Genomic DNA, 17,863 nt, shown 5'->3' with positions numbered 1-17,863 from the left:
TCTTTGAAAATGCTTAATTTCTGTTTCGATTGATTTATTTTTTGTTTAAACTGAATAAATAAACTTGAAAGATGTGTAAACACAGGTGTTAGCTTAAATTGTGAAAGAGTTCATCAAACAACGTGCCTATACATACGCGTATTGTATCTATATCTAAGAATACTATATCATGCATTTATATATATTATGGTGGTGTAATCAATAAGGTACATGCCATTGGTTGGTTGATTGGTTAGTTAGTTGGTCAGTTGTTTAGATGGTTGTTTGGTTGGTTAGTTGTTTGGTTGGTTTGTTGATTAGTTGATAGGTCGGTTAAATGGTTGATTAGTTGGACAGTTGTTTGGTTGGATAGTTAGATTTGGTCAGTTGGTCAATTGGTTGATACCTTTATACGAATCCAAACTTACGTTATATAATATACCAACACATAATTACACACACTCACACACACGGTCACACACACGCACACACGGTCACACGCACGCACAAGCACACAAACACACACACGCACACACAAACACATACACACAGTCAACTGGTTTCACACTGGACTACCTCTCGAAAGTAACGGAAGTGAAAGATTCCGAACGCAAGCACTCCCTCCTACATCATCTGGTCGTCATGGCAGCCGATCACTTCGGCCCTAACCAGGTCAGTGACCTATTTAACGAGGTGGAGGCTGTCCACAGGTGTGCCCGCATCGATTACGACGAGGTCAAGGAGAAAATTGAAAAGTTGGAAAGGTCATGCAGGGGCTCCTGGGGTCACCTGAGGTCAATCTCCATGCATGATAATGATGAGGCCATGAAGAAAAGGTGATGATGACGACGATCGTGATAATGATGATGATGATGATAATAATATTAATAATAGTAATAATAATAATTATTATTATTATTTCTTTTGTAGTTTTTTGGTTTCAAAACGGTTCTTAATGTTTACGCGACTACAGGCTATCGAGTAGGATTGCTGACTTTGTGGAACGGACGATCGTCCTGAAGACCATTCACAAACGTCTCATTAACAAGTTAATTTATTATTATTATTACTATTAAATAATTTTTTAATTATTATTTTGAATAATTATGATAATTAATAATTATCCAACAGTTACTTCATTCATAAATTTTTGCCAATAAGATTCCACTCTCATAAACTCTAACCAATAAAATTCCACCATTTCAAAATTCCATCAAATGAGAGTGGACTTTCATAAATTCACCCAATAAAATTTCACCATCGTAAACTCTAACCAATAAAATTCAACTTTTTTAAAAAATTCAACCAATGAGATTGCACTTCATAAATTTCACCCAATAAGATTTTACCAGCTACTACTCTACCTGGGCTACCATGGCAAAGCGATAAAAAATACCAACGCGACACAGTTTTTCAAGTACATTTCTGACTTTTGCATGGAGTACAAGCTACTCAGTGCCAAGTATGCCAAGCACAAAAACAAAAAAGAACAACAACAACAGAAGTTAATACGCCAACAAGAGCAACAACTGCAACAACAACTTTTGTTGCAGCAATACAATCTGGCCGTCTCTATGGCATCTAAGTCAGAGGTTCGATCCAAGTTTTTTTTTGTCTAAAATCTAGTATGAACATTTCATCCTCATCATCACCATCGTCTTCACCATCATCGTCTTCACCATCATCGTCATCACCATCATCATCGTCGTCGTCGTCCTCATCATCATCACCCACATTTCAAAATAGTCTCAACTAGTTAGCTGCGGCAACGAGACTGACGTCACTTCCGGCGGCGATGATAATTATCAGCACGACGATGACGTCATGGTGTCCACGTGGTTCGATACTGATTATGTCGTTCCTAAGGCGGCCTCCACTGGTTTGTTGATTAGTGGATAGATGGATGGATAGATGAATAAATAAAGATTCAAAAAATGTCATTAAATAACAAAACTTTTACATACCTATATTTATTAAGTTATATTTAAAATGAATTTTTTACAAAATCAACATTTTTATATCAACAGACACGCAAGCAAAACATCACACACGCACACATCATTCAACGTGAAACAGTCTTCAAATCTTGCCTAAACGGCATTCGAACCACGCCACCACGCCACAACTATCTAAAAACGTAGCCACTATACCGCCTGAGCTATCAACGCAACTAACAAACTGTACATTTCACAGGACAATTAAAACCCTCTCCATCGTCCTCATCATTATACGGATCTGAAGCCGAAACAACTGGCGATGAAGATGACAACAACAACAATCACGATGATGATGATAATTGCGTGATGATGATGATAAGAGCATTCAAGAGACCATCATCGTCGTCGTCGTCGTCATCACGTCGTAGTAAGAGTAGATCCAATGCGAGACTGTCGTCATCGTCGTCTTCACTGGCGTCTACGTCATTGTGTTAGTGGTGTTGCCGCTGAAGCTGCTGCTTCTGCTGCTGCTGATGATGATATGATAATATTGATGAAAATGATTTGTTGATGATGACGATAATTATGATAATGAATATTTCTCGAGTTAAGGTAGAAATTATGTGCACATTTAACTATGAATATGACGTCGCCAATGATGATGATGATGATGACGTTGATGATGATGATAATAATGATGATTGATAGATATCTTAATATAACTCCAGGGCGATCTACACTGACCAATAGGGATAGATCTGTGTACTGATTCTAAAAATAGCAGCCAATCATATCAACCGTACCCTACCGAATGGATATATTACGTTTTTAGGGATAATGTTGTGATTATAGTTAACCCCGTTAATATTATTATTGTTATTATTATTATTATTGTTATTATTATTATTATTGTGCATTTAGTTGGTTTTCTTGTATTTTTGTGGTTTTTTGTACTTTTAAACTGCATATAGCAATTCGGTGTTGTAAGTACTGCAGATTATAAACATAGATTTATTGATTAACTTATTAACACGTTCATTCGTTCGTTCGTTTATTCATTCGTTCATTCATTCATTCATCCGTTCATTCATTCATCCGTTCATTCATTCATTCATTCATTCATTCATTCATTCATTCATTCATTCATTCATTCATTCATGAACATTATCATCATCATCATTCTCATAGCCATTAGTATTGGGTACGACTAGTATTAATATGTTTTATGATCTTTATTTATAATTAGTTTATCTTTATTTTTGATTTTAATTTGGAATTAATTCTGTTCAGATGGGTTCATGTTCCTAATCAAAATCAACGCTAACGTGATTCACTGATTCTTAAAACTGAAACTAACAGTGCCGAAATATAATATTAAGGATTGTAATAGTGATAGTAAAAGTGTCAGTAACCTCCAACAACTCCTACTGCTGCTACTACTGCTGCTACTAGTACTACTAATAACCTTGCTACTACTGCTACTACTACTACTACTAATAATAATAATAATAATAATATTAATAATAATAATAAAGAGCTCGTATACGTTACTGACACAGTTTTTTTAAATATATGATAACAATAATATCAAAAATAATAACAATATAAATAAAGTTGTGTAATAATAATATTTATTATGATCGTAACAATAATAACATTGTTTACCCTTCTTTTAATGAAACAAGTTTTTTGTATGTGAATATTTTGACCGAGAGAAGAATGAATAAATTTATGAATGAGTCGTGAATTAATAGATGAATTAACGATTTGATAAATAAATGGATGAATGAATGAATGAATGGTTGGAGGAGTGCAAGAGTGAATGAATGAATTAATGAAGGAACAATTACGAATTATATGAAAAAGTGACGAATAGTAAAAGAAATAAATTTATATATAGGTTCACTAGTCACAACATAAAATATATATATATATATATATATGTTTTTAGTTATTTATTCATTTATTCGTTTGTTCATTCATTCATTCAATCACTCATTCATTCAATCACTCATTCATTCAATCACTCATTCATTCAATCACTCATTCATTCAATCACTCATTCATTCAATCACTCATTCATTCATGAGTTTTACAGACTTTAATACACTTCTCTATCATTATTATTATTATTAGCATTCTTGTTGTTATTTATTCTTTGTTTTCTTTTGCTGTTGTTGTTGTTGTTAGCGTTCTTTCTGTTTTTATTGACATTTTTATTATCTTTTTTATTCTTGGAGGCCATCTGTCGACAAAATTCCTCGTTGCCCCCACGGTTCGCATGCTCGTTTAATTTCATCACCAACAATTTGACGTCTTTGGTAACAGGCTGAACTGACGTCAAGTAAAATTTAATTTCTTTCTTGGGTTTGCCGTTCCTGTTAGTTCCACTTTCACTTTCGATTTCTTTGTAATTTCCCATCAGCAGGTAGCTAGAATTGCCGCGTTTTCCATTTATAGTTTCCAAGTGAGCACAATCGCAGTTGGCTCCGTCGATCAAATAGAGAAGCGATTTGCGCAATTTTCTCTTAAGCGCTTCATCAGTTTTATCTTTATTTCCATTGTTGTTGTTGTTGTTGTTGTTGTTGTTGTTGTTTGGGTTATTTATTTTTAGTACTTTCAACTTTTTTTCGTTTAGATTCACTTTTATGTCGTCTCCAATGACGAGACTGAGATTGATCTTAGCCGACAGGGCTGAAATGTTTATGAGAACATTAAAGAAAAAGTTAAGTTATGTCGGGAATGATGATAGTTGAATTGATGTGATCATCATCATCATCATCATTGCCGTCGTCGTCATCATCATCGTCGTCGTCATCATGATATAATCATTAAAACCAACATCACCTTCTTCTTCTCCATCGCCATCGTCATCACAAATATCATCATCATCATCACAAACATCATCATCATCATCACAAATATCATCACAAATATCATCATCATCACAAACAACATCATCATCATCACAAATATCATCATCATCATCGCAAACATCATCATCATCATCGCAAGCATCATCATCATCATCATCAAGCCTCACCAAAATCATTAGAGCAGAAAGCACTCGTCAGGTCCTTGTAACTTTTCAAACGCTTGCAAGCCTTGCATTTGCCTGAGTGGTGATGATGATGATGATGTTTTTGTTGTCGTGATGATAATGATTGCGGTTGTCGTTGTTCATGATAATGATTACGATGCAAATAACCATGATGATGATGATGATGACGATGGCGAGAATGATAGTAATGATAACAACAAAAATGTGAAAAATCGACACAATCCGAGAATATGGAATATGGAAATAAGACGAAACAAAAAACCCACCCCCTCTTCCACCATCCATCCTTCTCTCTCCTTTATTTCCACCACCACCGCCCACTTTTCTATCATCATCTCTCTCATTATTATTATCATCATCGTCGTCGTCGTCGTCATCATTCTTCTCAACGCTGACGCACAGCGTTTGATTCTGTAAGGGGAATTTATCGCAGTCCAGCATATCGGGCCACTGGAAGCCGTGTCTCGCCATCTCGCCCTCACAGCCATTTCGTACCTAAATTGTAATTAACAATAATAAGGAGAAGAAGATGAAGGTAAGTTTTACTACTATACTTTACTTACTACTACTGCTACTTACTATAACTCAGAAAGCATGCGCTCAACTAAAAACTTATCAACTTCACTATCCCACACACGCACAGTGCATACCTCCTCGCAGAGGTTTTGGCAGGGGTCCAATCCGGACGGTCCGTGGCAGACGGGAGCAAATAGGGAGCACAGGAGCGCCTGGGCGTTTGGGTGACACTTTTTGGCAATTAGTTGCACCCACTGCTTGGCCTCCGTGGTCACCTTATTATAAATAGAAATATTTTGGCGGATTATGATTAGATGAGTGAATGAATGAATTAATGGATGGATGGCATAATGAATGATTGAATCAATAGATAAATAAATAAACAAATGAATGAATGATAGAATGAATGAACGAACGAATGAATAAACCTCGTGTAAAGTGTTGTGTTGCAATTTGTTGGGCATCATCATCATTTCGTAGCCGAGACCTTTGCACAAGGTCAAGTTCGTTGGCATGGCAACGCACCTGGCCGAGCTCCTCGACAGCCAATCAACTTTAGACAAATTCCAATCTTTCAGAAAGTTGGATTCTGATTGGTGGAATGGATCCATGACGTCATAATCACGTTGCTGCTGCTGCTGCTGGGGTTGAAACTGTTGCTGTCGGCGATTGTTTCTGTGTTGTTTTCTTTTGTTGATGTTTTTGTTGTTGTTGTTGTTGTTGTGACGAGTGTTGAAATTATCAAACTTGTTGTTGTTGTTATCCAAAGCAGAAATCAAAGCCAAACAAGTCAAAGAAAGAAAAAACAAGATGAGCAGATGTTGACGAAGGTTATTATGAAGCATTTTTTCTGTTGTTGTTGTTGATGATGATGATAATGATGTTGTTTAGTAATGATGATGATGATGATGATGTTGTATGATGAGATTGATGATTATGTTGATGTTATTGTTATTATAATCCCCACATAAAAGTTATTTATAATGCGATGTTGTTGTTATATCCGCCCTTGCAGTAGTAGTGGTAGCAGCAGCTGTAGTAGTTGCTGCAGTAGTAGTAGTAGTAGCAGTAGTAGTAGTAGTAGCAGTAGTAGTAGTAGTAGTAGTAGTAGTAGTAGTAGCAGTAGTAGTAGCAGCAGTAATAGTTGTTGTTGATGTTTGATTTAAATCGATCAAATGTTGTTCTTCTTGTTTCATTGAAACTTTCATCTAAATCATCTTCTGAAGCTGCCAAATAATTTAACGTTATAACATTTAATACGTGACTGAAAGATAGTAGTGAAAGTAACAGTAATAGTAGTAGCAGAAGAAATATAAGCAGTAGTAGTAGCAGTAGCAGCAGTAGCAGCAGCAATAGCAGCAGCAGTAGCAGCAGTAGTAGCAGCAGTAGTTGTAGTAGCAGTAGCAACAACACTACAAAAGAAAAGAAGTGTTTTAGAGTTACTCACATCTCAAAATCTTCAAATGTGTAAATAAATATCATTCGAATTCTCTTATCAACACTTGCATCTAAGGTGTATGCATATACATACATACAATATATATATATATATATAAAGGTATGCATATATATATATATATATGATCATATATACATATATATATATATATGATCATGTATATACATTATATATATGAGATGCGTGTATGAATGTATATATACATATATATTTATTTATACATATATATAAATTTATATTTATATTATTTATACATATATATAAATATAAATTTGTTTTCAACAAATTTATATTTATAAATATCAGTGTGTGTTTGTGTTTGTGTGTGTATGTTTGTTTGTTTGTGTGGTTTTGCATTTAAGCTCTTGTTAATCTTTTCATAAGCAAAACATTGTGAGAAATAATGTACATATTGCACTATTATTAGATAACCTAAACTTTTTATACTTGTAAATAAAGTTCTATGTATATATGTAGAGAGAGAAGGAAAGGAAGAAAAAGAGAAAAAGAAAAAAAGAGAGAAAAAGAAAGAGAGAAAGAGAGAGAGAGAACTTTTCCACGGACACATCAATGCAATCTTTGATGTATAAATAATCTTCGAATAGTAAGTTAAATAATATTTTCCCAAGCTCTCAACACTCCCTTCTAAACTTCACTATCTCTTTTCCTTCTTTGCCGGTATCATTATCTGCTTTCTTTTATCACTTTATCTTTTTTTCTTTCTTTCTCTTTCTCTTTCTCTCTCTCTCTCTCTTGCTCTCTTTCTCTCTATAAATATCTATCTATTTCAAACTTATGTGTCTTTGTTATCAAAAAGCCATCAAACATCCATCATTGCAATCGTCATCATCATCATCATCGTCGCCGTCAAAATCATCATCATCATCGCGAGTATCATTATCATCACATCATCATCATCATCACAAACATCATTATCATCATCTCATTATCAACTTCGCTCACACATTTCATTTCAATCTTGTAGCGGCTCCGCCTTTATGCAATCCATTTTCTATTTTTTCTCTTTTTTTTTTTTTCTTTCTCTCTCATTTGTTTTTTCTTTCTTTCCCTCTCTCACTTTCTTTCTCTCTATCCTATTTCTCTTTCTTTCTCTCTCTCTCTCTCTCTCTCTCTCTCTCTCTCTCTCTCTCTCTCTCTCTCGTTATTCTTCTATGTCTCAACGTTTATATTTTCATTCTTCCATTTACATTCACCTCTGATAGTTTTATTCATTTTTAACGAGGAATTTATTTCATTCACTTCATCACGACGACAACAATGATGATGATGCTTGTTGTGATGATGATGATGTCGATAGTGATGATGACGAAGAAGACGACGATGGTAATGATGATGATGATGACGAAGAAGACGACGATAATGATTAGGATTATGTCTGGTAGCAACACACTGCCAAATAGAATAATAGGAGATGTGTTAGAAAGCTTAAGCATCGAATTATCGAATTAGAGGTACACGTACACACACGCACGCACAAACATACATACAAACAAACATACATACATACATACATACATACATACATACATACATACATACATACATACATACATACATACATACATACACACAAACATACATACATACATACATACATACATACATACATACATACATACATACATACATACAAATTCTTGCAGAGAGCAACTAAGTAACTAGGTGCAAATGTTTTTGTAATTAAACACAATCAAATGCTGGAAAAATTATTTGCATGTCTGTATGCATGCATGTGTATATGTTTGTATGTTTGTACTTTTGTGTTTGTATTTTTTTATTTTATCATTCACTCACTCTTTCTTTCATTCTTTTATATTCGTTTCATTCAATCACTTAATTGACGACTAAATTCTTTTATCCATTCATTCATTCGTTCGTTCGTTCGTAAGTTCGTTCGTTCGTAAGTTCGTTCGTTTATTCTTCTTTCTGATCAATTCTAATTTTTTTTTTATTGAACCATCACTTATTCATTCAATCGACCATATGCACTTTCATTTTTTTCACATCCATGCACTCAGCCGTTCAAACTTTTCAGTCAAATCTGAATAATTTGTCAATTCGTTTTTTCGTTCGTTCCTTTTTCTCCCATACATACATACATTCATTCATTCATTCGTTCGTTCATTCATTCATTCATTCATTCGTTCGTTCATTCGTTCGTTCGTTCATTCATTCATTCATTCGTTCATTCATTCATTCACTCATTCATTCATTCACTCGCTTAGCACACAGCATGAAGTGTTTTTTCAAACAGACAACACCTCAACTCAAATGCAGTACTTAATTTAGTACATCGCAATTAAGGAGATGATGATAATTCTCTTTAAGATGATGATGATGATGATGATTCTTGTAAAAATGATGATGATGATGATGATAATTCTCTTTAAGATGATGATTATGATGATTCTTGTAAAGATGATGATGATGATGTTGACAGTGGTGATAATGTTGATGAAGAAAATTGTGATTAAAATAATTATTAATAATATTACATTCGTGATTTATTAAACATTAAACTGATGATGACAACGACGATGATGTTATATCAAATATACACTCGCATACAGACACACACACACAACACACACACACGCACACACACACACACAAACATACATACATACATACGTTGTATTATAGTATTGTATTGTATTGTGTGTGAATTGTGAGACAATCCGAATGCCTTGTTTGTTTGTTTAATTAGCGAAGCACTAGAGGTTTAATTAGAAGGACGACGACAATGAGAAAACAACAATGATATCAATCACATTCAATTGTCGTTAACGTCAACAACAACTTCAATAGCAACAACATCAACAACAACAACATCAGCAACAACATCAACAACAACATCATCAACAACAACAACATCATCATCAACATCATCATCAACAACATCAGCAACAACAAAATCAACAACATCATTATCAACAACAACATCATCAACAACAACAACATCATCAACAACATCAACATCAACAACATCAACATCAACAACAACAAAATCAACAACATCATCATCAACAACAACAACAACATCAACAAAGTTTGCACCATCAACAACAACAACAACGATAACAATAACAATTAGAACAATAACAACGACGTCATAAACGTCAACAACAACAACTTTGTTAACGCCGACAACAACTACATCAGACACATTTAAACAAACAAACAAAACGTCACACACACACATACATATATACATATATAAATAAACACACACACACATACAATTGCATAATAATAATAATCTTCACAGATTTCATTCCTTTATTTTAATCCATCGTTCGATCTTTCGTTCATTCTTTTATTCAAACGTTTATTATTTTTATTATTATAATTATTATTATATTATTATTATTATCATTATTGCACCTGTGATGACTTATGAGGTTTCTTTATGTTCATGCACACATACAACACACATACATAAATACAGAAATACATGCATACATACATACATACATACATACATACATACATACATACATACATACATACATGCATGCATGCATGCATACATACATACATACATACATACATACATACATACATACATACATACATACATACTCCCATACAAACATAGAAGCCCTCAGCGTTGTTATTCAAAGAAATTAATTAAAACGACAAGCAATGGTCGGTTGGTTTTATTGAAAATTTTTTTTTGTGTAAGTTATTGACGGGTAGATGAATGAATGAATGAATGAATGAATGAATGAATGAATAAATGAATGAAAATATGAATGAATGAATAAATGAATGAAAGAATGAATGAATGAATGAATGGATGGATGAATGAATGGATGAATGAATGAATGAATGAATGAATGAATGAATGAATGAATGAATGAATGAATGAATGAATGAATGAATGAATGAATGAACGAAGGAACGAACGAAGGAACGAACGAATGAGCAAACGAACGAACGAGTGAATTAATAGATGAATTGACGAAAGTTTTGAGTAGTTAGATCGATCAATGTATTAATGCATGAATGAATGACTGAATGAATGAACGAATAAATGTATGGATGGATTGATTTATAGGTTAATAAATAAATCAACTAAAGAACAAACCGAAAAACAAACAAATTAATGAATGATCGAATAAAATGTGAAAAAAAATGGATGAATTAAAAACTAACAACAATAAATAAATGAATGAAAATCACACAAAAGAGTTCACTGCACGGTTACTTATCTTGATGAAACATCCAGAGACGAGAACGGATGGACGGGCGGACGGACAGATGAATAAACGAATGAATGAACGAAAGAATGAACAAACGAACGAACAAACAAACATACGGGCAAACAGACATCACGTATAATCAGATAAAGTTAAACCATAACAATAAAATCACCAGCTCTAAGACTCTAACTAATACCTAAACTACTAAATAAAATAACATGTTACATTTGTGTCTGTGTGTGTGTCTGTCTGTCTGTGTGCGTGCGTGCGTGTGTCTGTCTGTGTGCGTGCGTGCGTTTGTCTGTGTGTGTGTGTTTACAAAAAATAAGTAATTTTATGAAAAAATTTTCATCAATTAAGTTAAATTCCACACAAATTAACACACACGTTTAAACTGGCGTATAATTTAGATTACTATATATGATTATGAGTGCGTGTGTGAGTATGTGTGTATGTTTGCGTGTGTGAGTGTGTGTGTATGTTTGCGTGTGTGTGAGTGTGTGTGTTAATGGAGAACATGTTTACATTAGAAAACAGATCAGATCGTAAAAGTTTTTATTTATGGAATGACGAACTCAATTTTTAATCATTTAAAAATATTTACATTGCACACTTTCTGATGTTTTCATCATCATCGTCGTCGTCGTCATCTTTCTCATCTTCTTCTTCATCATCACCATCATCGTCATTGTGGTAATGCTAATGGTGAACATCATCACCAATCATCTTCATCGCTTTCATCTTCGAGGCCTTGTAGCATAACATAACCATAACGTAACGAAACGAAGAGCTAGATAGAGCGGACTGATCGTTACATTGATACGTCTCCAGAGCAGAAAAGAAAATCACAAAAAAATAATTAACCCGAAACATATTAAACGATAAAAACAAGTATAGTTATCATCATCACCATCATCATCACCATCATCATCATCATCATCATCATCATCATCATCATCATCATCATAATCATCACCATCATCATCATCATCATCATCAAAATTACCATCATCATCACCCTTATTGTTATATTTTAATCATCATCTTTATCATCGTCATCATTATAGCAATCATCGTCATTGTTCTTCGACACGCCAATCACGACGGCGATGAAGACGACGATGACGATGATGAAGACGACGATGACGATGATGGAGAAATCACGTGCGTGAGAGAGAGAGAGAGAGAGAGAGAGAGAGAGAGAGGCTAACAAAACACAAGACAATAATAATAAACGATTATGAAAAAAGACGTTGTCGCTAATGACGACAAAAGAGCTAATGACGACGACGATGACGTCATGCTGTTGTATACGTCATCGTTCAAATTTCTTACGTGGGCAGACGATAGTAAGGAGAGGTAGGCGTTGTATCTGATGGTTGGATGGTTCGTTGATATCATATTCGCTATGTGGCTGGCTTCTTGCTGACAGGCTTGCACCTAGCGAACCAAATAAGTTTTCATTTTTATACTTTAATTTTGCTCGCACAACTTTCAATTAATTTCACCAACCAAATTATTGGATGCAAACTGATTGCTAGGCGTTACCAAGACAACCAGATCGCCATCCATAGATATGTAAACATAGATCCGACATTCTCTGACCGAAAGCAAAGATTCTAAATTGTCCGCCAAACCGGAAAGAGTTATTCCGTTCTCCTGATTCATTCTCAGAGTCGTAGCCAGTCTCTTGTTTATGAGCATGCGCAGTTCACTGGCTGGTTTGTAATCATCATCATCATCATCATCATTATCGTCGTCGTCACCATCGTCATCGTCGTCTTCAACATCGTCATCATAACCAACCACATATAGGACAGCAAGCACCAGGCGGTATGATAGACTGGCAGCCCTTGATCAAGTTATTTTTAGAGCAGGTGACCTTGGGACAGGTGACCTTTGACGACGTAGCATCTAATTTGCATACAAGAGTTTGAAACATTATCGTAAAATTGGTACCAATACAGTGTTCCTAGATGTAATAATGGGCCTTAATATCACTGTCTTTACGGTGCTCTAATTAATATTCATGAATATTATATTTAGCCTTAATGATTATTCATGAATGCTATAATTAGCCCTACTTAATATTCACAAGGGGCGACCAACCAATGAAGTGTGGTAGAATGTAGCAGGGTGAATAATAATCGACTGGAACGTGGTGGCATCTGCACTGACACTCATTTGCATACGTCACCCCATCCATGCCACACACCTTGGCGTTGGTCTTGCAGGGCGTCTGATGATGGTGGTAATAATGATGATGATGATGGTGGTGACGATGATGATGATGAAAACAATGGTGAAGAAGATGATGAAGATAAAGATGAAGATGAGATGTCACCTGACAGTTTCTCCCGCAAAGTTTGCCGACCTCATCCCTAACGGCCTCACACAAAGTGTGATAGTCACGTGCTTTTGTGACGTCACAGTACGCAGGTGACGGTGATGATGACGAATATGATGAGGATGATGATGGTGATCGCTGTTGACACTTCACTGCGTATGTTTTTTGAGATTATCATTTCAAGATAGGAATTGAAATTAATAATTTGCAGAAATTGATGATGAAACTGATGATGATATAATGATGGTAAGGATGATGATGATGATAAAAATGGTGATGATGATCACAACGACGACGATGATGACGTCATATGGTTGTAATTATGGATGCAGTAAACAAACATACCGCACTGATATTGTCTGCACTGGTTGTGGCTGCTGAATGGACCACCAAGACAGATTTGAGGAACCGATATACACCTGTCATCATCATCATCGTCGTCGTCCTCATCATCGTCATCATCATCGTCATCATCGTCATCATCGTCATTATCATCATCTTCTTCATCGTCGTCGTCATCACCAACATCGTCATCATTATCATTATCAACAACATCGTCGTCATCATCATCTTCTTCTTTATCACCATCATTTTTCAACACCACCACCACCATCATCACAACCTCTCTCCTTTGGGGCATGGTTTGCTGTGGCAGTGATCAATACGGACACACGAATCTTGCATTATTAATTGCTGCTGCTGATAGCCATGACACCTTCAGAATTAACATAATTTATTCATTTTTTTCCCAACGATAAAGTATGTTAATCATCCAATTAATAAATAATGTTAATCAGATTTGTTGATAGAGCTCTAGGGCTAACTTGGCTATGCATAAATTAGGAAATGTTTGCCCGTTGTTCGCGCACACTGGTCTATACTGGGATGAACAGTTGCACGGCAAACCTGCAGATTATGATAATGATGATTTACACTGATGATGATGATGATAACTCACTCATTCACTCACCTGTAATCCATTTCCGGTTTTGCTTCTGATAGCCATAATAAGTGTAGCTCGGCATGACTTGATTGACATTTTGCTCGGTGCTACAATCTCGTCTGGTGCACGTGACTTCAGCATTTCCGCACAGACACGTGTTGCAGGCGTTGTTGTAGACGGTGTTGTGTTCTGTTTCCGGTTTCGGTTTCGTTTTGTGGTTGTGATTTTATAAAATTGAACGATGATGGTACGGGTTAAACTAGTCAGTGATGATAAAGATAAAAAAGAAAAGGAGTAATAATCTTGATGAAGACGGTGATAATGAAGAAAATGATGATAAAGTTAAAACAAAATGGCGACGATGGATGACGTCACCCATCAACTGACCAATAATCTTGCCGGATCTGAGATGGCAGTGAATTCCCCCACCGCCCATACACACGTTGCTGCAGTTCAGCCAGTTGCCGTAGTGACCACACACGCACAACCGGATGCAGTTGTTGTTCGTGACGTCATCGAGACGGGTCAAAGATCCTGGATAGGCTAAGTGAGTCATCAGCTCTCCTATTGGACAGCCTACAAATATGTCCAAAGAATGTTATCAAGGCGTTTAAATTATTTATTGTTTTATAATTTTATAATTTACGTTTTGTCATGAAATATTTTTTATTAATTACTAAAATATAATAATTACCACCTGGTCTGCAGTAATATGACGCGCAAGAACCATCAGCCCCATCGCTGACGTCATCATCGCCATCATCATCATCGTCGTTGTCGTTATCATTCAAGTAATAATCATTAATCGTAAACTTCTTGCTGGTCATTTTTCTAGCGCCTGCTTTTGTAGCGCCCCCTTTTGAAATTTTTTTTTTGACGCACGGCCGTCTGGAAACTACGCAGACTTGCTGGCGGGAGCACGGGTTAGGGTTGCACGGTGTGGTGACGTCACCGATCTGGCGGTCTTGGGGGCGATCAGTTTTGGGCTCTGGGAAATGGCAGGCGTTGTGGATTGATAATTATAAAATAATTATAAATAATTATACTAGCGATAACAATAAAATAAATAATAATAATAACAATATCAATAAAAAAAATAATAATTTTTTTAATAATAAAAAAATAAAAACTTAGATAATAGTCGAGAGATAGGCAGTCTTTATCGTCATCATGAACAGACAGAACGTTGCAGACGTCAGACGCTGTCGTCGACGACGTCTCTGTCGGAAGCTTCGTCCTGTCTAGACAGGTTTCCAGAATGTCTAGACAGTCTTTTCTTTAATTAATGGAAAGTTATTTCATTTTATTATTGTCTACTAATAAAATATGTAGTAATTTGAAATTATTTTCAAAGTTATTTTTTCTTATCAATAACATGAATTGACAAACGAACTAACGAACGAACGAATGAACGAACGAACGAACGAACAAACGAACGAACGAATTAATTAAAATTAAATCAAAAGAAAAATTAAAAAAAGAAGTAATTTAAGTAAAAAATCTAGCATCGTCACGGCATAAATAAAGCTTATACTCCGCAGTCGAAATTTATAGAGTTGGATTTTTTCATTTTTGTTTCATTATTTTTAGCGGCGGAAAATTTTGTTCGTTAATTCATTCATTTTCTGTTGATTCAATAATTCATTCGTTCGTTCGTTCATTCATTCATTCATCCATTCACTCCTAACTTGCAGATGAGACTGGTAGAACCGCCTACACACGGCTTCAGATGCAAAATGCAAGATACTGTTCTCCATTTTTCAGGCTGGCATCTTCTCACGTCTTCGGATGAATGAATAAATGAATAAATGAATGAATAAATAAATAAATGAATAGAGAGAAGATTAAAAAAAATGAATAAATCAAAGAGAAAATATATGTATATAGCAACAGACTCAAAGTTGCTTAAGATTCCTCTATTTGTTTCTTCAAAACCGTCTTAGATGTGTATATCATTAATTCAATCCATCAACCACTGGCGAGCCAATAATAATTATTAATGATATTATTAATTATTTTATTAATTGCTATAAATTATAAATTATTATAAAAAAAAACCAAAAATATCTCACCCTTAATTGGGATATCGTAAGACAGTAGCGTAGGCAGTGATATATACCCGGTGGTCCAAGATTGAAAGGTGCTTCTGGCGTCTATGTCAGACTTTTTGTCGCACTTTCTGAATGAGTTTGTCGGCTGGTCAGTCAAATGTTTGCAGTAAGTTAAGTTAGTACAGCCTACACGACACCTGTCAATCACTGTGTTTGTGTGTGTGTGAGTATGTGTGTGCGTGTGTGTGTGAGCGTGTGTGCGCGCGTCTGTGTGTGTGTAGTTGTATTTATTACCACCACTGACCGTTTTCAAGACATGCGTTAAGTTGGAACTCCTGCTGATTGTTAGTGCAGTGGGCGTGAAATGACGTCATCGTATCCGACCAGGAGTGCTTGAAAGTCTGATTGTGATTGGTCCAAATTGTATAGGTCAAATTATTATGAATGTTAATGAGATGTATATATATACGTGATAATATCAAAACAATTAGTTTAAAAGTGAACTTACCTTTGTACACAATTCAGCGCATTTTCTGGTAACGGCCCTGGCACAGCACTGAAGTTTGATGACGTCAATCTCTGTACTGACCGGTCCGCCATCTTGTTTATTTACGCTTGCGGGCTGGTTGAGAGAATTTTTTTGCTTTTTCTTCAACTGTCTTTGCGGGGAGGAACTGCTGAAGAAACACTGCCACATCGGATTCTGGTAGGTAGATGAGTTAATTGATTAATTAATTAGACAATTAATTAATTAATTGGTTAATTAGTTAATTAATTATTTATTTCAATGAGTATTTTATTTTAAACTGAAAACCATGAAGACATCATTACCGAAAAATCGAGATTTCCGCAGTGTTCGGCAAGACGTTCGACCAATCGGTCCTCGGACAACATCTCACTACTATTCGTACCGGATGTCACATCCCTACTCGTCAGCACATCCCTACATTTGATGACGCAATCAAGATTAGGATGGTGGGAACAGCAAGCGACATCTTCTGCACGTTGGATCAGTTAAACTTTTAATATTAATATTTGTGAAAATTATTTTTAAATAATAAAAAAATAATATTTTTATTACTTTATTTAGCGCCAACTTATGAAATTAAGAATTAAAAAATAACGTCAATTATATTATATCATTAGGTAGCTTCATTCTTTGACGCCAAAATGATATCATGTTGTTTATACAAATCAAGTAAAATCTGTCAAATAGACAAAAAAATTGTCAAATGAATAAATGAATGAACGAACGAACGAACGAACGAACGAACGGATGAATGAAGGAACGAATGAACATTGAGCAAGCATACAAACGTACGAACCAACGAACGAACTAACAAA

The 17,863-nt window shown here is 35.1% G+C and overlaps 3 protein-coding genes across 3 annotated transcripts in view; 1 reads left to right on the top strand and 2 right to left on the bottom strand.

The window, feature by feature from the left end:
- HELRODRAFT_113789 (hypothetical protein) overlaps nt 1–1,598 on the top strand; it is a gene marked incomplete at its 3' end in the record, with an annotated part of 3,507 nt that extends 1,909 nt beyond the window's left edge. Inside the window, exons 5-7 of the mRNA XM_009025174.1 lie at nt 532–815; nt 953–1,027; nt 1,322–1,598. Coding sequence (XP_009023422.1) covers nt 532–815; nt 953–1,027; nt 1,322–1,598 — 636 coding nt within the window. The remainder of the gene's footprint in view (nt 1–531; nt 816–952; nt 1,028–1,321) is intronic.
- Nucleotides 1,599–3,526: 1,928 nt separating this feature from the next.
- On the bottom strand, nt 3,527–6,313 carry HELRODRAFT_113786 (hypothetical protein). The gene is made up of 6 exons (XM_009025173.1): nt 5,922–6,313; nt 5,628–5,768; nt 5,244–5,472; nt 4,960–5,031; nt 4,129–4,610; nt 3,527–3,954 (listed from the first exon to the last, which is right to left on the bottom strand). Exons 1-6 carry the CDS (start codon nt 6,102–6,104, stop codon nt 3,952–3,954), a joined length of 1,110 nt encoding a protein of 369 aa, XP_009023421.1. The 5' UTR covers nt 6,105–6,313; the 3' UTR covers nt 3,527–3,951.
- Nucleotides 6,314–10,955: 4,642 nt separating this feature from the next.
- HELRODRAFT_192935 (hypothetical protein) lies at nt 10,956–14,165 on the bottom strand (the record flags this gene model as incomplete). The annotated part of the gene is made up of 7 exons (XM_009025172.1): nt 10,956–11,877; nt 12,514–12,618; nt 12,691–12,896; nt 12,985–13,092; nt 13,288–13,417; nt 13,523–13,677; nt 14,111–14,165. The coding sequence occupies 7 exons, from the start codon at nt 14,163–14,165 to the stop codon at nt 11,779–11,781; spliced, it is 858 nt and encodes a 285-aa protein (XP_009023420.1). The 3' UTR covers nt 10,956–11,778.
- Between the last annotated feature and the right edge of the window lie 3,698 nt (nt 14,166–17,863).

This window comes from Helobdella robusta, assembly GCF_000326865.2.
Source record: "Helobdella robusta unplaced genomic scaffold HELROscaffold_40, whole genome shotgun sequence".
Classification (NCBI taxonomy): domain Eukaryota; kingdom Metazoa; phylum Annelida; class Clitellata; order Rhynchobdellida; family Glossiphoniidae; genus Helobdella; species Helobdella robusta.
This window is presented reverse-complemented; position numbering and strand designations above follow the sequence as displayed.